General features: G+C 34.4%; 1 protein-coding gene across 2 annotated transcripts; it reads right to left on the bottom strand.

The window, feature by feature from the left end:
- Positions 1–3646: 3646 nt before the first annotated feature.
- Positions 3647–12877, bottom strand: LOC112009801 (F-box protein At5g49610). 2 transcript variants are annotated; one of them, XM_065782710.1, is made up of 3 exons: positions 12601–12877; positions 9605–9809; positions 3647–5112 (listed from the first exon to the last, which is right to left on the bottom strand). In XM_065782710.1, exon 3 carries the CDS (start codon positions 5065–5067, stop codon positions 3910–3912), a length of 1158 nt encoding a protein of 385 aa, XP_065638782.1. In that variant the 5' UTR covers positions 5068–5112; positions 9605–9809; positions 12601–12877; the 3' UTR covers positions 3647–3909. The 2 variants fall into 2 exon arrangements, with proteins under 2 accessions (XP_065638782.1, XP_023897907.1); XM_024042139.2 differs by lacking the exon at positions 9605–9809.
- Between the last annotated feature and the right edge of the window lie 532 nt (positions 12878–13409).

Genomic DNA, 13409 nt, shown 5'->3' with positions numbered 1-13409 from the left:
AATCATTAAGGTAATCCTGAATAAAAAGTCTTAAAAATGCACTAATTAGTAACGAGAAAGAAAAGTTTCTGGCTTTTACTATCTCCGTTTGGAATGAGAATAAGTATCTATTGAAAATATCTATGGCGAATCTTCCAAGGAAGAATTAGATGAAGATATTGTCCTTCAAACTGCATATATTTAACTTCTATTATCTAAGAAATTTTTTGAAAAATCAAATGAGGTCAAACATTAAAAAGAGGCATTAGTAGTAAAGTTGCGAAGAAGTTATCTAAAAATTATAAAAATCAAAATGCCTCTCTTGTAGATAAGGTTGAATTATTATAGAGTAAGCTTGATAAGCCTAGGACTAAATTGGAGAGCAGTCTGATGCTAAACTTGATAAACTACTTAATTCTCAAAACCCTAGTTTTAATAAGTCTGGACTAGGATATATTGAGGTAGGATCATCTACCCTATCAACCTCAAAGTTCTCCACTCCTAAAGACATATCCATAGCTAATAGGAGTAAGGAAGTCATGGCTAATCTAGTTAGGATATACAAGAGTAAAAGACCTATAAATGAAGTTCAAATTACAAAACCCATATCTAAATCCCCTCCTAGGAAACAAGATAAATCTAAATTTATGCCTACTTGTCACCATTATAGTGTTAGTAATAATAAACCAAATTACTTTAAGCTTAGATATCAATTACCAACCCTCTCTAGGACCTCCACCATGAAGCAAAGTAGTCCTAAGACTACTTAGTTTTCCACCATTGTGGCCGGTGTTGTTGGACACTACTGGAAAATTTATACCCTAGTTAAATTAACCAATTACCCGAATTAAGTAATTACATTGATTATGTAAAGGTCCAATTTAGTTTATGATGGCACAACCATATCAAAAAAATCTTAGTGCAGCAAAAAATAAATTTAACACAACGATATAGTTACGACGGGGAAAACCTTGATGGGAAAAATCTCAACTTGTGGTTTGAAGCTTACCACCAACTTAATAAATTCACTATGTAGATGGAAGTTGTTACAATACAAGAATATAATTCAATCCTAGTATTGCTGCTTACAATAATAACTTACTCGCCACACACAACTTCAACCCAGTTTGATTTTTCTACTTCATAAATCTCTTCAATGCACGGATACCCAATTCATGCCTAACACACCACATCAACTCTTTGATGCAGCAGTCTTGGTGCAAATGTCTTCATAAGAACACTCTGGATCTTCAATGAAGACTAGAGGTGCAACTTGGTGCAAAACCCTTGGTGCACAGATGCCATAACAGCTTCTCCAACTTTCATAGTATTCTCCTTTATAATACAATGACCTAAATAGGCTTTTTGAATGTTCTGGAACCCTAGTGCACAAATTCCTAGGTCACTAGGTCATCATGGGTAGTAGAATGAAAAGTCCAAAAAATAGAAGCTTGACTGGTTGTCTAGAGTCAAGGTTCATTAAACTTCAATTGATTGAGTTGCAGTCAAGGCAGTAGATTCAACAGATCTTGAGAAGTTTCTTGTGTCTTCAATGTTGGTCTTCAAACACATTCTAAGACACTAAATTTTACAAGTCAAATACACAAAAGTAAGGTTTTGGAATCGCGATTGCCAACACTAGATACGAATGACCCTAATAGACACACTCATCCAAATTTCTTCGAGTGAAGTCTAAGAATAGAGTCACTCAACTTAGGGCATGAGATCATGTGCCTTTACTGGGTGAGTGGTTAAAAGCAATTAAAGGTTGTTAACTCAATTTGAAGGAATGCTAATTCATCTTAGTACGTAGACGCTCTAGGATCAATGCATCCCCACCTTCACAGGCCAAGACCTGCGCGGCTTACGCTAGGTGTTGGGGAGATAAACACTTTGAGAAACTTCCTTGAATAATTAATATAACATATAGAGACCCACTTTAACCCAAAAGACCTAAGCTCAATAGGTATGTGCTCAGTTATGTTATATTAGCCACTCATTCTTCTTATTATTATTTAATGTGGGACTTCACTCACACGTGTACACTCAACACTAAGTGGGTGAGGAAAGAGTCCAAAGAATTGAGTATCATTCTTCATGTCGACTATTTTAATACTTCCTATCTAAAGTTGGAAATATTTTCGTTGACTCTTTAGGTTGCACTTCATTCTGTATTAACCATCCTTGGAGTCTATGTACATTATTGTATGCTTTAATTTCATTTCATGTTTTCCATTTACCTTAGTTTGGTGTGTGTTTTTGCTTTTGTTAAAACTAATAAACAACAACATAGAAAATGAAAAATCCAAAGAGCGAGTATGTTAGAGAGAAAGAAACCTTGTTTGGCCATACTACACTAGTCTTTGTTAGTATACATGTTGTTATTTAGAATTGCACTTATATCCACAATTAATTTAAGTTGAAGTTGGCCACATGTGTGAGTGTTAGGCAGGCAATTAGCCATGTGACTAAAGTATTTGCAAAAGGTGATCATCAAACACATTGCACTTGCTTGATTGGTTTCTTATATATACCGCCTTGCCCCTTCCAAAATTTAAGGTCTTAAACTTTCACACACTGGTTTTTTATCACACACAACACAAGTTTTTATGTCGACAATATGCTCATGGCAAAGATGTTGTATGTGTTTTCAAACTTGGTTGATCAAGTGTACAAATTAAGTGCTGAATTTTTTAGTAGTCTCTAACTAAGAGTTGAAATTTCAAGGATGAGAGTGTCATTTCTTGAAATATTGGGAATAATGTCATTTCATTAAACTTCAAAGGAGGCCAATGTAATTTACCCTAAAATAAGCATCTCTAAATATTTAAAGTTTTATATCCAAAGCGAGTTTTTATTTCTTTTAAGTCTGTACAAACAAATGGGAGAGCCAGGATTCAACCTATGTTTGAAGACTTTCATTTTGTAAAATTTTTGAATACTTTCTTTTCCAATTACTTGTAATAATAATAACAATATATGTAAGAAAAAAAAAGTTTAACACAAAAAAAAAAGGACATGTCATCGCCATCCAACTTGCATAAGGGTTACATGAATCATTGTACTAAAGACAAGGGAAAAGGTTGAACAATTCCAAGTTTCTCGATATTTATAATGAGTGTTTTGTAATTGATGTTACCGCTTTTACGTGAAACAACATATGGTGGTCCTCTCTCTGCATTGTCTACAATAAATGTAGTACGAAACATATGAAAATTTTCAATAGAATGACTTCAAACCGTGATATAAAACTATAAATTTTCACCAATGAGAGTATAAATAAATCTAAGATTTAACCTTTAGATAGCCCAGCGAACTTACTAATTAATAATAATTTAATAGCAGTACCGGCCTCTAGTGTAAGATTTTTAATTGGTAGTATCATAAAATTATTCTAATTAACATAGTTAATTAAGATCATAATAATCACATGCTTGAAGAAAATATAGATGAATCAAGCTTAACAAGCACTTGTTTACAAATGCAACGAGAAAGTATCTCCTAAACCCACTCCATATGAACGGCCTCACATGAATGCGAGTTTGAGAGGGCCACTCCATGAAACGGGTGCAAGATAATTTTCACAGAAGTATAATAAGCCTTCTATCCTCAACTTCCTAATGAGATGCATATAACGCACTAACACACACAACAGCAAGAGAACTGATTACATTACAATGTCTCTTTATAAACTTAACCTGAAAGATATAATTTGATCCCAATATCTATATCCCTTACAAAGTAAAAACCAAAGAGAACTTTTATAAAGAGGAGGAGGAGGTGAGACAAGCTATTTTGCTTCTACAATTGACCTGCAAGATACAATCTAGAATCACCTCCATTCATTAGAAATTACACAGTATTTCAATGATGATATTCAGGACCAAGCTCCAAAGGAGTAAAGCCATTCCATGGTCAAGAAGAACAAAGCTAAGCAGGTTTTGGAGAGACAAAAGAGGGTTTGAAGTAAACGCCCCTGAAGCGGCTAGGAAGGCCGGGAATGTCCAGATACGAGTAAAGTGATTTTCCAGGGAAAAACTGCACAAACCAATGGTTTGCACCATTTTCACCATCTTCACGTGACACCTTCAGCAAAAAACTATCCACACTAGTTTGACAAATCACTGAATAATGGAGATATTTGTTCCACCGCACACAAGTATCGTATGTGCAGTTGAAGGAGAGAGAAAATCCTTCTTCCTTCGTTCCTGTCACTTTCCATATTCTCATGAGATGAACATCATGTTCTACTAATGACAAACACCCTCCTAAAACCAGCAAGTCATACTCCGAAGATCCAAACCTGACATGGCTAGAGATGGTGTAAAACTTCTCATCACTTATATTGAAACCAAGGATGCAATTGTCACCACTTTTGTCATTTCTTTCTTGAATTTTCCAGTGGAAGGCCCCATTCCAGTATACTGCCGCATCCAAGCTATATTCAATTGGGACAGGAGGTGCACTCAATTTTCTCCATGATTTATCTCCAAGTGTAATTATCTCGAAACTGCTGCCTTCATCATGATTCAAACTATTCATATTTCTATATTCTCGTACAACTTTGTATTTACCAGATGAGGGGTCAAGGTGAAAACCAATCTGATGACTCACTACATACGCTCTTCTTTTCGGTGATGGCAAAGGAAAACTCTCTCTTGTTATTGGATTCAATATAATCACAGGCTGTATAAGGTAATCCGCAGCTATACAGAGCAAACCATCGCAAGAACACATTAGCCGAAGGCAATTTAACCTCTTTGAAGTGCTAGGCCTTTTCTTAAAAGGAATTTTGTTAATATTGCATCCCTCAGTGTCCAGTAGAAGTAGGCTCTGCCCATCAACTTTATTATCTGATTTGAGGATGAGTTGAGGAAGTTGATGATTCACTCTACTCAGTTGCAGGTTGATAAATTGAGGGCCTAGAGTCAAGCGACACCATTCCTTACAGACGCTTCTGCATCTTAAGATATATTTTACAGGAAGTCTGGAAAGAATCTCGCATAATATCTCTGGTGGCAGATAAAATGCTCCCTTCTGCATTTTACCATTGTGATTGCTCAATCGTCTTTGTCTCGAGTTCTCCATCAAAAAAGAATATTCTGATGTGCCCGCTTCAATTCCCTTCTTGTCCTGCATCACAAGCACAATTTAATGTGAAGAGATTTAAATGTACTAATCAAATTTAAGCACCAATTTAGCAAACCATCCTCCTATCCTCATTGATAACATCAACACAGAAGCAATATTCCAACTTCAGTTTGGCAATTTAAAAGTTCTGATCCAAGAGTAAACTTGACATTTTAAGGGAATAAAGACAAATCTGTAAGCCTTAAAGTATAAAACATTAGATGAGAACCAAAAAATATTGGAATGAAAGGTTTTTTTGGGTAAACACACACATGGACCCTTACGGGATGGAACCCGTAACCTAGTGAATAAAAAAAGCATTTGGTGATTAGCAGGAAAGTTGACATCTCTGATTGAACAATTAGTACGGGAGAGATTATGAGTCATATAAGGAATGCAAGCAGCCCAGCCGAAAGAACATACAAACAGGCAAGGATATGAGATTGGACTGCCTTAGAGCCTATTTGGCATTAGCTTCAGCTTTTAGCTTTTAGTTTTTATGTCCAGCTTTTTAAAATCTCACTTTTTCCATCTTTTCTCACTTTTTCAATGTACAAGTATACTTTAACACACTTCAAGTAAAAAAATTTCAGCAAAAAGCTATATAAGTTGTTCCCAAACAGACACTAAGGCTGCGTTTGTTTTGGGTGAAAATGATTTCAAGAAATCATTTTTCGTAAAATAGGCTGTTTGGTTGGCTTTGAAAATAGCATTTTCCAAAAATTATTTTCCTTTGACCGTGTAAAACGTTACTTTGACCCGGAAATCGTTTTACGTTTTTATTTTCCCTTCAAACGATTTCCGGAAAACGCAACAAAGAGAGGGAGCGAGAGAAAGAAGAGAGAACGCGAACCAAACTCGGCTCCAGATCGCCGGCAAACTCCAATCAAGCTCCAGATCGACTCTCCAGATCGACTCCAAACACCAACGGTCGCCTCAAGCTCCAGATCGCTCCGAGCTCCAGATCGACTCCAAGCAATGATCAAGCTCCAGATCGCTCCGACTCCAAGCAACGATCGACTCCGAGCTCCAGATCGCTCCGAACCCACACGCCGTCCCCGTCGCCTTTGAACCCACACCCGACCCACACGCCTTCACCTCTTGACCGGATTTGATGATTTATTTTCTTTGGGTTTTGTATTTTTGTGACTGTGGACTAAGAAATGATGTTAATATTTGTTTGGGAGGTGAGAAAATGTGAGAAAATGTGTTTTCTAGTATTTTCAAGAATACAACCAAACACATGAAAATATTTTCTACACACAATTTTCATAATGCAACCAAACACAGGAAAATATTTTCCTTTCCTGAAAATAGCATTTCCGAAAAATAGGCTATTTTCCGGAAATTATTTTACGCGAACCAAACGGACCGTAAATGAGAAAAGGTGAGAAAAAGTGATGTTTTAAAAAACTGTACATAAAAGCTAAAAAAAGCTAAAAGTTAAAAGCTAGGCTTATAAGCTAATGCCAAACCCACTCTTAGCGTTCCAGCTCACTCACATCAACAGTTTTATTAAACAGATATGACAGTGGGACAGAGCAAACGAGTGCAGTAACTGTCACTCCCTCTAGGAAAACAAACATGAAAATTACTTAATTAAATTCAAAGAAAATTTGGGCTATAGTTCCAGGCCTGAGTTGGAATGAAAGATATCTTTCCGAAGTTAGATGAAGAATAAAGAACTATAAAACATTTAAGTTAGAGTCATGGCTCCTTGAAAAAGAAGTGATAGAACAACACTGACAAATAAGGCTCCAAAATAAACAGTTATATGATCCATAATGAAGTGAGGTTGATGGAGATGGCTGGTGAAAAATGTTAAATTTCGACAGAAGAAAATGCAACAATAAATATCAATATAACCTACCCATCATTGAACTACTTCAAACCACTAATTAAAAACCAATGATCTCACCCAAATATGGAAACAATATGCAGATTATACAATTTTATTTTGTGATGCCTCCAAGGATATACAAAAGCCATACTATCGTGCTTCAAAGTTGTATCAGCATTGAAAGTAAATTTGAATAAGACCAAATTGGTTCCAATGGCAGGGGAATGTAGAAGATTTGGCATTGCTATCCTCTTGCAAGATAGATTAATGGCATGACTTTTGATGCCGACAAGAAAGAGTTCAAGAAAATACAAGATTAAGTATCAAAAGATTCAAGTTTCTGGTTTAGTTTTAATAAAGTTCTTTTTTTTTTTTTTTAAATGGGATGGTTTGATAATTTCCAAATTTTCTGGAATGGGCTGTAATGGGGTGTCTTAGAGGCCCATGAATCTTATTTTATGTTTTTAGTCCTTTTCCTATTGGGTTTAGAAGTTAAGTCCTTTTCTTTTTAATATTAGTAATAATAGTCATTCTAGGGATAGGCTATTTAGAGCCCTAGTCCTTCTAGAAAAAGGATTTAACAATAGCCTACATAAAGGCTTTATTGTAGTAAAAAAAAAAAATCATAGTGAGGTTGATTCTAACAAAATTCCAGCAGCTTATTTCATGCATTGAGGGTGTAATTGCCTTCTCCTACCTAAGTGTGATTGCCTAGTGTTTAGTTATCCTATTTCTTGTTCTACCCCCTGTTTTAACACCAAACAACCATCAAAATTCAATCTTTCTCTTACCTAAACCCTTAAATATCAATCCTTATTCAAGAACCATTCAAGAACTCATCAAGAAGTCTATTGTAGTGCTGAATTCTTAAAGATCCTACATCACCTTTGGGCTCCCCACATAGGGCTGCTACGATCTGGAAAAGTACCCTTTCTGCCTTCATTCTCATCCTACCTATATGAGTAATAGACATGTTCACATTTCTTTTCTTTCTTTTATTTTCTTTTGCTTACAGTTCTTTCTTTTTGATAGGTTAGAAAAAAGATTACTTCATACTCATGATGGTGAGCATTCCATAACCTAAAGAATTACAAAAAATTATATGCAAAAAAAGAAGTGAATCCATAAAATCTATTAAAATATTTTGGTGGAAGTGTTGATTGTATGAGATGGAGACCTAATACTAAACTAATGGTAAGTTAGTCTTCAATCAAATTATGTATGTTTGAGAGGTGCTAATGGAAGGCATTTCCTGTAAAATTGTACTTATAGTAATAAAGTATCCGGGAAAGTGGCTTTCATTGTGTGGACTGCAACATTGGACAAATTTTGACCCTAGACAACCTTATAAAGAGGAATATGGCCTTGGCAAATCAGTGTTGCATGTGCAAGGAAGGCATAGAAAATGCAGATAATCTATAGCTTCATTTCTCAGTTGCTAATGAATTCTGGTCCTGTGTTTTTTTTTTTTTTTTTGGGTGCACAGGGGTGTATTGTGTGGTGCCGTTCAAAGTGATAGACTCTTTTTTTTGTTGGAAAGGTCAGTTTCATTGGCATAGTAATAGTGGGGTCCATGACCGTCATTATGTTTCGGTGGGGAGCAGAATAGCTGCATTTTTTATGGAGTCGAGAGATCTTTGATTGAGCTTAAGTCTATTCTTCCAAGTTCTCTATTTGAACTGTGCATGATGATTGGGAGGATTTCTTCTAATTCCTTATTTGAGTTCATAGGTTTTTTTTCTCTCCATTCACAATTTTTAAGAAGCTCTTCTTTTAGAGCACCATTTTTATTGAAATTCCTTAGTACTTGTCCAAAAAAAAAAAAAACTAAGAGGGTAAGTTTTTTTGGATTCTATAAACCACTTTATGCATCCAACTGAATCAAATCAATATCAAATGAATTGTATTAGGTTTCATTTAACCTAATCAAATTACTTTCTACAATTGAAAAATACTTGATAGCAACTTTTACTTTTATAAATGAGTATATCAGCCATCCCCATTTTAAATCATCAGATGCTAATGAATTCAAAGTTTGAATCATGCTGAATTAATATCCACTCTTCTATTATAAGCTTGACGTAAAATTCATTTTCAATGTTTGTGGAATGGTAAGTAGCAGATTTAGTGAAAATGCAGAGATTTCAGAATGGTAGTAATAAGATAACAAGAAAATAGCATTTATTAAGGAAGACAAGCAATATGAAAGCTATCAATACAAAAATATTACGTAATGTCCCTGATAATTTTCAAATATAATTACATCCAGGCTTCTATCACAGTATGCAGCTGTATATAATTAGAAATAAAAAGGGAATCGTCAATTATCAAACAATCAAATGTCTATTTAAAGCATTATTTTAAGCGGACGCTCAACACATTTCCCATCCATTATATTAAATGAATCCAAGTAACCAACTGAGCAACAAACAGTGGAAAAGTAATCTATATATAGGTTTTGGATATTTTAATTTTTTAATTTTTTTTTTAAAAAGTGCTATCTAGGGTACTTCCATCTCCAACCTCTAGATTTAATGGTCTAAAAAATATCTAAGGAAGCCCATATGCTTTGTATATATAAGTAAAAATAATTCTGTTCTTAACAAAAGTAAGTTCAAATACACAGGGAATGTATCAAACACTCCTAGAAAATACCTTGAAGGGATGCTACCCATAGCAGTCATCCAATCATACAAAGAACTCATAAAATTTGTTTGGTAACAAGATTAGGACGTTCCCACTCCATCAAATGTTCTATTGTTCCTCTTTCACTGACACACAACTGAAAAGCCTTCCAGATTTTTTTACTCCAATGGCAATGATATCTTCATCGCCAACAATCTAATATCTGAATCACAGTCTTCAGCACCACAAGAGATATCACAAATAACGCAGACACAAAAGACCATATATCTATCACCACTAATCAATGAAGCAAAAGGAAATTAACTGACTTCCCACTATTCTTACATATATAACACCAATAAATAACCATATTATTTTACTTCAGAAATTATCCACTGTTAAAATTTTTCTCAGTGCTGCTATCAAGTGAAGATAACAACCTATTGTGGTACCTTAGCACACCAGGTCTGCCAAAGAAATGGTGCTCCTGTAGACAAAGTTACCAATTCTGTTTTATTCTGGCCGGAATGGTTGACATATTTCGCACTAGTCACTAAACCGATACACTATCCCTAAAAATTCTGACTCATTCCCATCCTTTCCAACCAGTCTTGCAATTATTTTGTATTTCATCAGTGGTAATGTGGTGGGATTTTTAGGTCTCTTTGTTCATGATTATAGTGTGCTTCATTTCTTTTTTCAAATATTCATTTTGGCATGTGAAGAACATATATTAATAGATTTTTGAAAATTTAAGGCTAAATTGCAATCTACACCCCCTAAAGTTTGAGGGGGTGTTTGGATTTTACACCCTGTAGTTTCAAAATTTGAATTTTACCCGCTGAAGTTCTATTTCGTTTGCATCAGCAACCCGTCCATCCATGTTTTCCATTAAGTATCATATAAGCTTGCCACATGTGTTTAGTTCATCCAATAAAATGATGCCACCTCATTTTTATTTTGCCATGTCATTTTTAATTTTTTAGTTTTTTAGGCTACAAAAATGATGTGGCATCATTTTATTGGACAAACTAAACACGCATGGCAAGTTTATGTGACACTTAATGGAAAATATGGGTGAAGGGGCTGCTAATGCAAATGGAATAAAATTTCAAGGCGAAAAATCCAAATTCTAAAACTTCAAGGTGTAAATCCAAACACTCCCAAACTTTAGGAGTGTAATTTGCAATTTACCCAAAAATTAAATAGCATAAGTCTATTATTTTTGAGAATGAAGTAGCATATATATTTAATGTAATGAGAAGCTAAATAAAATATGTATTGCATTTTTATTGATATATGGACTCTTGCTCTCTCTCACACACATACAAACACTGAGTATACAAAAATAATAGTAGCCCCAAAACGATATACTGGAATAGATTGATAAATGGAATTTTTGTTCAAATAGACAACTGGAACAGTAACTAGAACTGAATTGACATCACTACCAGTAACACCCCCCCCCCAATCCACCACCTTCTAAGAGCTTCATAATCCAAACAAACTTCAAGTCTTCCATTTTTTATTACCCTATATGATACTTGATCCTCACCTTGACCAGAAGGTAAATTAGAATACAAGAACTTAATAGAGATTCACCAAATATTTCAATTCCAAGTCTCGAAAATGCCTAATAAATTGAAGTTTCCAGTACTGTGTTCCCCTATCAGTTGAATTGCCCAAATAACAGGCAACTGATGAATATTGTCCACTGCAAAAGTGAACAATTCTATGAAAAGGCTTATGAGATATGAATTTCTGTAAAATAAGTCTCATCAAAATCTAACTCACCGTGCCATCCCCAATGATGAATCTAATAGTCTAGAGAATTAGTCCCACCCTCCTCTAATACTTTTTCCACAAACCTACCCCATGCAATCCCTAACCACCTCAATTGTCCAGCCCCATTCTTCTCCATATTTTGCATAAATAACCACCACCAATGCTGTTTTAGAGCCCATGCTTAACAATTCAAGGGCAATGCTGTAAAGGTATTGTTTTTCCTTCCCCACACCCTCACCCCTGTTTTTTTTCTTATATTCTAGGTGAACTAGTGAAGTTATACACAACACAGGAAAAAAAAAAGAGCAAACACGCCAATTGTTAGTTATACAATTTTTACATTCTCTCCCAATATTGTAAAAGAAAAAGCTTTTGACAACCTGCAAACGACCAATTCATAGAAACTTTTGACACTCAAATTTAAGCTACAAATTGTTCAACTTTTTCAATAATATAATATTAAAACTTGAAACAAAAATTTGTAAAAACATCAACAGCGCTCCATTAGCCCATTCATGTGCATACATGTACGTAATCAAGTATTTGATATCTGTGGTTTGACACCCCCCCCCCCCCCTTTTTTCCCCCATTCACTATTACCTATCAAAAGAGAATTATGGTCCCAAAGAGAAACCTTCAGTTGGTAGACTAATTTTTCTTTGAATCCGATCGTTTATAAATGAGAGAAAAAAGGTTTTTGAGTATTTTTTTTTTTTAATATGATTGTTCTCTTGTTTCTTATTCACACTAGAACCCCCAATCTTCTAGGCTACAAACATACATGAGACCATTTCCTGTTAGAACCATTGGAAAGAAACCATATTTGATTCTGAACCTTTTTTTTTTTTTAAATCACTTTATGGGTCAGCACTTTTAGCAGCAAATTATTCAACTTAAACTAAGTGAAATTCTTTCTCTGCTTTAAGATTTCTAATACCAAACCAATATCAAAATTCAATATTTTCAATCCGCTAATTGAGACCCATACTAACAATCGGTTTTTAACCTTAGACTAAAAAGAACAAACAGAATACCCAATAAAAGGAACAAAGCAAAACCCGTAATTCTAGAAAAGGTAATTGTCACAAACATCATATGACACATAAAAAAATAAATAAATAAATAAATAAAAGTCTGATAAAAGTTGCAGAAATGGGATCATAGCAAAAGGGTTTTAAGCTATCACACAGGCATATACATATATGTACGAAAAATGAATGAAAGATTGGAACTTTGGTTACCGTTGGTGAGAGATCAACAACTAGGAGCAAAAGCTGAAGGTCTGTGGGCTTGTTCAATATTCATTAAGAATGAATAGTCTTTAGCTTAATCAATTGGTTATCAGCAAGAGTGGCAGCTATACGATGCAATTGTAAGTGTATTGTGATGAGATCTTTTAGATCTGATTTCCTCTGTGTAGGAGAAAGTGGGGAAGGGAATAGGAAGGGAGGAGGAGTACCCTTTTCCTGTGAACCATCAATCCAAGTGAATTATTGACTTCTGTGAGATTCTGAGAGAGTTTTTTATTTATTTATTAAAAGATAGAAAGTGTGTGAGAGGGGTTTGCACAAATAAAATTGCAGATTTTTTTTTCTTTACTTTACCGAACACTTAATTCACACGACAAAATTTAGCTTCAAATTAATATGGAATTATTTTTTTCAACTTATTATCTTCGTGTATTGTTTAAATTTTAAACAATACACATAAACAATGATCTTCAATCAACACTTAGAAGGTTGGTGGAAGAGAGCTACAAACCAATTAAAAACTAAAAAGGTGTTTAGTTTGAGAAAAAATGTTTTGTATGCTGTATTCATTTTCAAAACTTTTTTTTTTTTTTTGCGACTCACCACTAAAAAACTAGTTTAGTCATGTTAATTGTACTCAATTTTTATTTTCAGTATCCAAAAAACAAAGTTTGAATACAAAAATTGAATACATCTTTTGGCCGCCTTCATTTTAGTGGAAATGGATACGGTGATAATTTCATTAAAAAAAAAAAAATCAAGTTTGTGGGTTCACTAATAGTGAGTTGTCTCATAAAAAA

Source organism: Quercus suber, unplaced genomic scaffold (genome assembly GCF_002906115.3).
Source record: "Quercus suber isolate HL8 unplaced genomic scaffold, Cork oak 2.0 scaffold_311, whole genome shotgun sequence".
Classification (NCBI taxonomy): domain Eukaryota; kingdom Viridiplantae; phylum Streptophyta; class Magnoliopsida; order Fagales; family Fagaceae; genus Quercus; species Quercus suber.
Note: the sequence above shows the minus strand (reverse complement) of the source record. Positions and strands in the feature narration are given on the sequence as shown.

What these genes read in the sequence shown, in the direction of transcription:
- LOC112009801 (XM_065782710.1), bottom strand. Translation starts at nt 5,067, where the DNA reads ATGGAGAACTCGAGACAAAGACGATTGAGCAATCACAATGGTAAAATG.